This window comes from Ctenopharyngodon idella, chromosome 18 (genome assembly GCF_019924925.1).
Source record: "Ctenopharyngodon idella isolate HZGC_01 chromosome 18, HZGC01, whole genome shotgun sequence".
Taxonomy (NCBI): domain Eukaryota; kingdom Metazoa; phylum Chordata; class Actinopteri; order Cypriniformes; family Xenocyprididae; genus Ctenopharyngodon; species Ctenopharyngodon idella.
In genome coordinates, this window is record NC_067237.1 from 33,685,769 (window position 1) to 33,697,296 (window position 11,528).

Below are 11,528 nucleotides of genomic sequence, written 5' to 3' on the forward strand. Positions count from 1 at the left end.
AGATAACATATCAAATGTTGAAAGTGAGACATTTTGAAATGTCATGCCAAATATTGGCTCATTTTGGATTTCATGAGAGCTACACATTCCAAAAAAGTTGGGACAGGTAGCAATAAGAGGCCGGAAAAGTTACATGTACATATAAGGAACAGCTGGAGGACCAATTTGCAACTTATTAGGTCAATTGGCAACATGATTGGGTATAAAAAGAGCCTCTCAGAGTGGCAGTGTCTCTCAGAAGTCAAGATGGGCAGAGGATCACCAATTCCCCCAATGCTGCGGCGAAAAAATAGTGGAGCAATATCAGAAAGGAGTTTCTCAGAGAAAAATTGCAAAGAGTTTAAAGTTATCATCATCTACAGTGCATAATATCATCCAAAGATTCAGAGAATCTGGAACAATCTCTGTGCGTAAGGGTCAAGGCCGGAAAACCATACTGGATGCCCGTGATCTTCGGGCCCTTAGACGGCACTGCATCACATACAGGAATGCTACTGTAATGGAAATCACAACATGGGCTCAGGAACACTTCCAGAAAACATTGTCGGTGAACACAATCCACCGTGCCATTCGCCGTTGCCGGCTAAATCTCTATAGGTCAAAAAAGAAGCCATATCTAAACATGATCCAGAAGCGCAGGCATTTTCTCTGGGCCAAGGCTCATTTAAAATGGACTGTGGCAAAGTGGAAAACTGTTCTGTGGTCAGACGAATCAAAATTTAAAGTTCATTTTGGAAAACTGGGACGCCATGTCATCCGGACTAAAGAGGACAAGGACAACCCAAGTTGTTATCAGCGCTCAGTTCAGAAGCCTGCATCTCTGATGGTATGGGGTTGCATGAGTGCGTGTGGCATGGGCAGCTTACACATCTGGAAAGGCACCATCAATGCTGAAAGTTATATCCAAGTTCTAGAACAACATATGCTCCCATCCAGACGTCGTCTCTTTCAGGGAAGACCTTGCATTTTCCAACATGACAATGCCAGACCACATACTGCATCAATTACAACATCATGGCTGCGTAGAAGAAGGATCCGAGTACTGAAATGGCCAGCCTGCAATCCAGATCTTTCACCCATAGAAAACATTTGGCGCATCATATAGAGGAAGATGCGACAAAGAAGACCTAAGACAGTTGAGCAACTAGAAGCCTGTATTAGACAAGAATGGGACAACATTCCTATTCCTAAACTTGAGCAACTTGTCTCCTCAGTCCCCAGACGTTTGCAGACTGTTATAAAAAGAAGAGGGGATGCCACACAGTGGTAAACATGGCCTTGTCCCAACTTTTTTGAGATGTGTTGATGCCATGAAATTTAAAATCAACTTATTTTTCCCTTAAACTGTTACATTTTCTCAGTTTAAACATTTGACATGTCATCTATGTTGTATTCTGAATAAAATATTGAAATTTGAAACTTCCACATCATTGCATTCCTTTTTTATTCACAATTTGTACAGTGTCCCAACTTTTTTGGAATCGGGTTTGTACAATTTACCTCATGAAAAAGTAGACTAAAAGCCAAGCATGGGATGCTGTTAATTAAACTCTTGTAAAACCTGTAAAAAAAAATATATATATATATTTTTTAATTAGCATGAGATGTAGGGCATTCAATTAAACTATGACTGTGTTATTATGTAATGTTCAGTGGTGCTACCTAAACTACATTTTCCTGTGCATTATATGCATTATAATTTAAATCAACGTAAGATGTGAATGTGAGTGCTGCAGCACTGGAAGACAAGTTTCGATCATTGTATTTCATACAAGCAGAGATTCATTTGTGTGTTTAAAATCATGGTTTAAATATAGCTCATTTAATTACAGCATCTGTAACAATGATACAATGGCGTAATACAATAATGTAACATTACAGTAGCAAATAGAACAGACAACACTGTGATAAGTTTAAAATATAAATGTTACATTTAAGATCATAACTATGGAACATTACGAATTTGAACATGTAACAGGAGCGAGGCAATCACTTACAGTCACGGTGCAAAATTATAAGGCCTGCATCCACTGTCTAGCGTAGAAACGACATAGGCCTAGTGCGCATGTGCTCTATATTCCACACCGCCTGGTTGGTTTACATCAAGCATATTGTTTGTTAATTCATTTTTACATAAATTTGCAGTGTTCTCGTCTTTACCTGTACAGAAATATCACCTACAGCATGCTCAGCAACAGTTTCCCGAATGAAATGGCCATCTAATATTATAACTGAACCAATCTAATAAAATAACGCTTACAACATGAGTTAGAACTATGCGACTACCGCATTAATGTCAAATTATGTACATACATGCAGGCATTTATATCGATTTACTATGTTTCATCGAGTCTCAACGTGTGACTAGTCTTTCAAATATTCCTATACTAAGCGGAAGTGGTCAAATATCCGCTTAATGTTGAAATCTGACTGATTTAAATACTTTTGACTTCTCTACGAGCCCTTATATGGTTAAAACTTCCAAATTAAAAGAAAACGGAAATTTAATAGATGATCTTAGAGGAAAAGCATGTTTATCAACTGGAGGTCGGAAACGCGTAGAATTAACAAGAATGGGAAAGTCAAATGAAAAGAAGAAAGTGGTGGCGGGTAAGCACAGCTGTGTTGTGAATGGACCAGAGTGGGGAGATTCTGATATAGTAAATAGTGATGATAGTATGGAAACAAGTCAAGGAAGTGGAAGAATGAGGGAGAAAAGAGAAAATAATTTTGAAGGGATTAGAGCAAAGAAAGACAGGCGTAGTCACAGTTTTGAAAGAGGAGTGGAAGAGAGTGATCAAGAAGGTTTGAAATTTAAAATGGTATTGAGATTTGATGAGGAGAAGGGATTTTCATCAATGAGTTCAGTGAAACTGACAACTATTTTGTGAAACCAGATTGGCGATGTACATATGGCAAAGGTTTTGAGAGATGGAAATCTACTGATTGTTTGTAGAAATGAAGAACAGAGGGAGAGGGCTGATAGAATGAAGGAAATAGGACCATTCAATGAAATAAATAAAAGTTGTGTTGAAAGGGAAAATAAGTGGAGTAAAGGAGTGATTTGGGGAGTTCCGGTAGGAGTCTCAATGGAGGAAATTAAATCAAACCTAAAAGGAGGAATTCTGAAAGGTGCTCAGCGGATACAAATAACTCGTGAGGGAGTGAGAAAAGACAGTGAGTATGTTGTACTTGATTTTGAAGAGGAATCGATACCCTAAAAAGTGACGTTAGGATTTTTGAGCTACAATGTTAGAGAATATATTCCTAAGCCAATGAGGTGTTACAACTGCCAAAGATTTGGACATACAGCCAAGGTATGTAAAGGCAGAAGGAGATGTGCCAGGTGTGGAGAAGACCATGAATATGGGCAATATAATCATGAACAGCTAAAATGTTGTAACTGTGGAGGAAATCACAGTGTGGCTAATGGGGGCTGTGAAGTGATGAAAAAGGAAAGGGAAATACAACAGATAAGAACTCAGAATAAGATCACATATGCAGAAGCTGTGATGATGGTGAATCCAAGAGAAGGAAGAAATGAAAGAAACAGAGCGGAGAATCAAACCACAAAATTTATTAGAGAAAATATTGCATTTAGAGAGATAGGAACGGGAAAAGAGCATGAATACACAGTCATAGAGATCTTGATGAAGGAAGGAGAGCTTATTATTATAAATTATTATAATCCTTGTAAAAAGGAAGAGATGGAAATAGGAGAGTGATATGTGGGGATTTTAATGCACATAATACATTATGGGGAGGAACAAAAACAGATGTAAACGGGGGTGATTGAACAACTATTAGAGGAAAAAGACTTGGTTTGTTTAAATGATGAGAGAAGGACCAGACTGGATGTACATACAGGAAAAATTTCAGTATTGGATTTCCTAAAAGTAATGGACAAATGAAGAGGAAGGTGGTCCCTTGGTGGGCAGATAAATGTAGTGCAGTAGTTAAAGAAAGAAATAAAGCTTTACGATATTAAGAAGAACTCATATTTATCAAAACTTAATTCAATATAAGCAAATGCAAGCAAAGGTTAGGAAAATTATACGGAATGCAAAAAGACAAAGCTGGCAGACGTGTAATAAAAGTGGTAGATCAACACTTGTGGGAGAGATATGGGACATGATTAAAAGCATGAGAGGAATCAGAAGAGAATGGAAATATCCTGTTATGAAGGTGGGGGAAAAGGCAGCAACATCTGATGAGGAAAAGGCAGAAATGATAGTGAAGGCACTCATTGAAATCCATAGCTCAAATAACCTAACTGAGGAGGGAAAGAGAGGAAGGGAATTAACAAAATCAGTTTATTCTGGAAGGCTTGAGAGGTGGAAGGAAGCTAACAGCACAATGGATGCTCCGTTCACTATGGAAGAAATGAAGAGGGCAATAGCAAGAGCTAGAATGACATCTCCTGGGAAGGATGAAATCTGTTATATAATGTTAAAACATTTGGGTGTTTTGATGTTTATAAAATTGTTAGGTTTTTATAATAAAGTTTGGGAAAAAGAAAAGTTACCTACTGGATGGAAAGAGTCAGTCATTATTCCTATTAGGAAACCAGGAAAGGATCCATCAAATCCAAAGAATTATTGACCAATAGCACTGACCTCGCATATGGGAAAGATAATGGAAACAGTGATTACAGAGAGAATAGCATTTTATTTGGAAAGTAGAGGAATTTTATCACCTCATCAGAGTGGCTTCAGGAAAGGAAGAGGAACTATGGATCCCATTATATGTTTAGAAACAGATGTTAAGAAAGCTCAGGTTAATAAAGAATCAGTCATGGCAGTTTTTTTCGACATCGAAAAAGCATGACATGGTTTGGAAAGAGGGGTTAATGATCAAACTTGATATGATAGAAATAACAGATTGGATTAAATATTTTTTGTTTTATAGATTTATTCAAGTTAGAATTGGGAAAGCCTTATCTGGAAGATAAATAGTGGAAAATGGTACCCCCCCAGGGCAGCATTATTAGTCCAATACTCTTTTCAATCATGATAAATGATGTATTTTCTCAAGTCCAAGGCGATCATTGTTTGCTAATGACAGGGCATTGTGGAAATGGGGAAAGAATATAAAAATACAAGAGGCAATTGAAGTAGTAGAAAAACAGAAGTGTTTTTATGGAATAGTGAAAAAGAAGCAAAATAAATGGTTTTAAGTCAGAAAACATACATTCCTACAGTACCGTTATCAATAACCCCACCTTGGATTTTTATATGTTAGAATTAATGAAAGTATTTAAAGGAAACACTGCAGCTATTGTTGAAGGTAGACTACAAACGGTGTATCAAGCATTTACTCCAGTATATACTGAAGGATCTAAAGATCCTAATACAGGGAGAACAGGTTTTGCTTTTAGTATTCCATCCTTAAATATTTTTATTAATAGGAGAACATCAGATAATTTATCAGTATACACTGTAGAGATGATGGCAATAGCAACAGCACTACAGTGGATAGAAGGCACTCAAATCAAAAAGATTATACTTTTTACAGATTCATGTTCGGCATTACAGTCATTGCAATCATTCACATCTCACAGTAGAAAGGATATAGTAAATGAGATATATGAAAATCTGTATAGATTTAAGAATTTGAACATCATGATAATATTTATGTGGATACCAGCTCATAGGGGGATAAAGGGCAATGAAAAGGTTGATGGATTAGCAAAGCAGGCTTTGGAAAATGAGGGCATCATGAATATCTCACTTAGTAAATATGAAGCAAAAGCAGCAATTAAAGCATATACCACTAAGGAGTGGCAACAAAAATGGGATACAGGAAATATAGGACGTCAGCTTTATAAAAGTAGGAGTAGTGAGAATAAAAGAAGCACCAAAGAGGAAACTATTCTAACAAGATTAAGGGTTGGACATACCATGCTGAATAAAACCTTAAATAAATAAACTTGTGGAATAGAGGAATCATTAGAACATGTTATTTATGTCTGTCAAAAGTATACTAATGAACAAGAAACAATGAAGAACAAACTTAGAAAAGTGGGAGTGGATGAACGAAAGCTTAAAAATATATGTTCTTATGGATTAGAGAGTTTTTTCTTTACCTCAAGAGAACAGAGCTGATTAAGAGAATTTAGTTTTTTTTTCTCATTTTTTTTTTTTTTTCCTTCTCTCATTTATGAAATGGGTAAAATCTGGTCCACACTCCAATACAGTAGGTGGCGATAATGCACCTTAACGTTATTGCCGCCCGCCACAAAAAGAAAGAAGAATGACGAGGTCACGTGGATTTCCTGTCATCAGAGCATGCGCAAAAGTAGTAGTTGACACAAATCTTTTTCATTGTTTCGGCAGAAATGAATTAAGCTCTTTTTAAAGTCGTGTGGATTTAGTTCAGACGGATTTGAAATAACTGTGTACATCCCTTAAACTGATTAGTATTATTTGTTTCAAAATACTCTATTTTTAATCAAACAACACCCAGATTTCATTTTTTTTTAGTGTAAAGTCACAGTCAGCATGACAGTCTATGCAGGTTAATGAAAATAAAGCAAAATATAGTGGACAAACTTCTGAACAAACTGACAGAATATTGTCCAAACAGTTCTCATAGTCCAAAACAGAGTACTGGGTGGGATAGGGTGGGAACCAATAAGTCTCTATTAAAGTCCATCAGCCAGTCCTCAAGATGCATTCCCTCGACTGCTGGTGTCGTGGGCTCACACCCCTGGTCAGATTCACACTGAGACTCCACTACCGGGACGATGGCAAGCTCTGGCCTCTTATCCTCAGGCTCTGGCTCATTCGTGTTCTGGATCGGGATACAACATTCTCCAGACACCGAATGACAGTTTCCCTCCAGTCCAGTCCAGTGGTGTCTAGGAGGTCGGTGGTGCCCCGATCCGGAACAGGGTCTTTAGGGTCTCGTCATCCAGGGACCTGGTGATGGCCAAACAAAGAAAATCCTTAACAAAAGAAATCATGCCTCTCCTGAGCCAGGACGATAATTCTGGCCCTATCCTCCAATTTGGATGGTCCGATCATCTGCCATGTTGCTTGCAGAAACAGATGAAGGCAGCGGAATATCAACGCAACAAAGTTGCAGATAGGCAGTGCAAAACAACATGGCAGTGATCAGTTAGGGAATGATTGTGGACCAACTTATAAAGCAAACACAAACGAGATGATTGATACAACACAGCTGACACAAATGAACTAATGATGATGGTAACCAGGGAGACAAATGAGTGGCGGGAAACTAAACAAAGGAACATGTGACAAATGAAAACAAACAGAAAGTCCATGAAAACAACACTAAATTAAACACAACTGTGACAAATAAAGACAAAAGAATAATAATTATAGCCAAATCCCGGCTGGAGGGGTGTGAATATGTGCAGGGGAGACTGAAACTGAATGTGGCACAGTTTCGCACCACAAAACAATAGAGACAATAGACTGAATGGATGCTTAGGAGACATGAATTAACATCACTTAATAAAATCATGTCATGAAAATCATAAAACTGAGTTTCATAGAACTCACAGAACAGAGTTTTAGAGCCAATTTAAATTTTATTTTCATAAATATATTTAATAAAAATACATTTCTAGTAACCTCATTAATTTAAGCACTTTATAGCAATTTATTTTTATGACAATAATTAATTCTGACCTGACAAAAATACTGCCAAATGTGTCTGCTTTCAAATGAGACCACACTTGGCTTCACAAACTAATAGGCTAACAGGTTAACTTGCATTTGCTTTCTTAATTTTCATTGTGTTATGCCCTACTAGGCCACTGTGCATTTCTCATGGGAATGACACAAATGAATTAAATGTGTCATGTCACAAACTTTTTGATTTTTGACTTTCTGTAATAAAGTTGCACTGGCAAACATTCTTTTCTCATTCATTTATTAAATCAAACAATTTTACAAGAATGAACATGTAAAGGGGGTAAACCTCTGAAGCAGACAAAATTTATAAAAGTCAATATGACAAAATGACAAATTAATTCATAATCAGTTTTTTTTTTTTTTTTTTAAAGCAAACAAATTAATTTTAATAATTGTAATACTACAGAACAGTATGCATTTAACTGCTTTGTACATGTAGATGAAAATAGAAATAGAAACGTAAAACTATTTCTTTTGTGTCTCTCTTCCCATCATGGCTTTTTTAGTGTTTCTCTCTGGATGCAAAAGGATGATGTAACACTTTGGAGCAAATATGGCCACCAGTAATCCAAAACTGGAAGCTAAAATAGCAAATATCTCCACAGCAACTGCATATTTCCCTGGAGAGCTCACATATGCTGGAACAAATGCAATCCACACAGCACAAAAGATCAACATACTAAAAGTGATGAACTTTGCTTCATTAAAATTATCTGGAAGATTTCTCGCCAGAAAAGCTAAAAGGAAGCTTACTGCTGCCAACAGTCCAATGTATCCCAGCAGCATAGAAAAACCAGCCACTGAGCCAATAGCACATTCGTATACTATTTTAGAGCGGATATACTGGTTGTTTTTATGGGGTGTTGGAGAGGCAGTTGAGAGCCAAACTGCACATATGACAACCTGGAGGGCTGTTAGGATCAGAACTGTGCATCTTTGTTGAACTGCTCCAAACCACTTCATAGCACCTTTGCCCTCTGGTCGAGATGACTTGAACACAGCTATTACCACCATAGTCTTGACCAGGATGCTGGAGACACACAGGACAAAGCTTATGCCAAACACAGCATGTCTTAACTGACATGTCCACAGCTGAGGCTGGCCAATGAACAGTAGCACACACAGGAAACACAGTTTGAGTGATAACAGCAGCAGGAAGCTGAGCTCTGAATTGTTGGCACGTACTATGGGAGTGTTACGGTGAAGAGCGAAAATGACCATCACAAGAGCACAGAAGCAGGTGCCTAGCAAGGAAACAGTGGTCAGAGAGATGCCCAGAGTTTCCTCATAGGATAGAAACTCTTCTTCTTTAGGGACACACTGATCCTTATCTGGATTGGACCAGAAGTCCTCTGGACATGCCGTGCACTCAATGGAATCTGTCATAAAGACACAAAAATGAAGGGGGGGAAAAAAACCTTAAAGAGAAAATTCCTTTTCAAGTTATATTAAAATATTGGAATATGATTTACCTGTTGTATTAGAAATCTCTCCATCTCCACATGGCAGACAGTCAAAACAGCAGACAGGAAGGCCCTTCCTTGTGGCTCGCCTGGTGCCTGGGGAACAGCTCTCGCTGCACACAGACCGTGGGGGCTGAAAGAGACACCATCTGTTACCAATCATGTGTTTGTCATCTCTTACATAATGTCAAATGACATTTATCTTATTTTATAGCTTTGACTAGTATTCAGACTACATATCTGCAAAAAGTATGACATTAACATGCAATGTTAGTTACTTTTTTTGCCTCAAAGTTCCAGTAAATTGCTTCTTCATCCAGTGTAAGCACCATCCCTGTTGCTGCCCCTTCGTTTACTACACCAATCTTGTGGATCGTTATTGACCCATCAGAGCTCGGCTGCCAGTTCAACACATCATAGATGGCCAGAGCATCTCCATTCTTATCAAATGATACATGATCCCCAAAGCCAGTGGTGAAGTTCACTTTCTGGAGGTAGTGAACCAGCTGTGCAGTTTGTAGACAGAACAGGTTTTATATGTTTATCTTAAATTCAGCTCTTCTATATGCCTGGAGAGAATTTGCACTATACCTGTGGTTCTTACCTGCCAAGGTTTCAGGTTGATTATATCAGCACAACTGTTCCCAGCGAATGGTCCTCTCCCTTCCTGACACTGCATCAAGTCATGAAGTGCATGTGCCAGGGCATAAACCGCCTTATAGACATTATAAGATGCCCTCAATCCTGAAACATCAGTGTATGGTGTGTCCATGGTGGTTAGATCCTCCTGTCCTGTACACACCTTTTTCACTTGCTCTCTATCTGTCTGTTTACCCCCAGTTTCAAAACTGCACTCAAACATGTTCTCCCAGAAGATACTCAACATATTATTTCTTGGATCATTGCTAGGATTGAGACGTAGCAGAAAATCATGAAGCCCTTGAATCTCTCCACGTCTGATAGCGATGCCCAGTGTGCCCCCCAGGAAGGGCAGGAAACGTGGAGTGTGGTATTCAAGAGAGGTGGCCCAAGCTTCACTTGCAATCCACTGCCTCCCTGTCATGTTCTGTAACACCACCTCATCCATTAAAGGTATCAGAAAGGATGAAAGAGCAAAAACAACCACCACTTTAGCTGTAGAGGCCTGAATCACTCCCATTATACGCTGAATATCTCTGGGGTTGTGATCATTGGGCAAGATTTCAGAAAAAGCAACACAATGCCCAAATAGCTGCATTTCCTGTTGAAATAACTGAGCAGCATATGTGCCATAGTCATCGCCACTATAGAGGAGACCAACCCAGGTCCATCCAAAATGCCTCAAGATCTGAACCATTGCCCGCACCTGGAAGGCATCACTGGGGATTGTTCTGAAGAAAGAGGGGTACTTTTTCCTGTCACTCAAGCAGGAGCAGGTGGCGTAGTGACTAACCTAATTAGGGGAGATGGAGAGAGAGGAGAAAGCATGAGACAGAGACATAGAGTGACGATAAAAAAATTAATTTTGAATATATATAAAAAAAGAATGAAGAGTGTTAAAATAATGCAGAAAGAGTATTTATGCTTTTTTTTCATCCCATCTTACTATAGGTACTCGAAACAGCCCTAGAACACTAGAAATTGCAATGGAAGGAGTTGAGCTTGCATCCCCCACAATCCCAATGACCGGAGGAGGGCCACTGCAGTTGAGGTTGAAGAAGGACTCCTCTGTCCCACTAGCCAGGGATATTGCAGCCCGGAATGCCATTCCTAGCATTACACAGTTGTCATAAAGATGGTAACCAAGAGTGATGTTAGGCAGCAGTTTGGGATTCTTATTAATTTCATCTATTGCAAAAGCCATGGTCTGTGCATGCTGAAAGCCTTCCATGTTAAATCTAAAATAAATAATAACAACAATAATAATAATAATATTAATGTTGACATTTAGTGATATTTAAGAGATTGATAACTAAAAGACAAATTAATACAAGCATTAATACATAGCAAATACATTAAAGTACACACATCACTTCAGGACCCTTCCTATTCTGCACACATGGTTAAATATATAGCAATGTCAATACAGATTTTTGGCCAAGGCAGCATTACTGCTGTCAACACATAATTTCCAAAAATTAGGTAAAAGAGTGCAAGGTGAACACATTCTTAATTATTCTTCTTTTTCCTCTCATTAATCTAATTATTATCATATTTTAAATCTTTCTATACTTTTATAGTTGTGTAGTCTGACTCACTTTTCACAATATGGTCTTTCTGGTTCCATTCTGTAGCTCAAATCTGGGAACACTGTGAAAAAGTGAACATGAAACAGGCCTCCAAGTATAACATCTCCATCCAGGTACATTCCATTCAATTTGAAGCGTCCCTGGAGCTGACAGGTACCTGATCTGAGAATGGAATC

General features: G+C 38.3%; 1 protein-coding gene across 1 annotated transcript; it reads right to left on the reverse strand.

Annotated features, from left to right (window-relative positions):
* Positions 1–7,753: 7,753 nt before the first annotated feature.
* LOC127499577 (extracellular calcium-sensing receptor-like) lies at positions 7,754–10,871 on the reverse strand. The gene is made up of 4 exons (XM_051869973.1): positions 10,710–10,871; positions 9,403–9,630; positions 9,134–9,257; positions 7,754–9,040 (listed from the first exon to the last, which is right to left on the reverse strand). Exons 1-4 carry the CDS (start codon positions 10,869–10,871, stop codon positions 8,127–8,129), a joined length of 1,428 nt encoding a protein of 475 aa, XP_051725933.1. The 3' UTR covers positions 7,754–8,126.
* Positions 10,872–11,528: the final 657 nt, after the last annotated feature.

Excerpts from the sequence above, each read along its gene's own strand:
- LOC127499577 (XM_051869973.1), bottom strand. The coding sequence starts at position 10,871 with ATGGCATTCCGGGCTGCAATATCCCTGGCTAGTGGGACAGAGGAGTCC. Across the intron at positions 9,258-9,402 it reads GGAACTTTGAGGCAAAAAAA|CCCCCACGGTCTGTGTGCAG; the intron begins GTAACTAACATT and ends TGTCTCTTTCAG. Across the intron at positions 9,041-9,133 it reads AGAGATTTCTAATACAACAG|ATTCCATTGAGTGCACGGCA; the intron begins GTAAATCATATT and ends TCTTTATGACAG.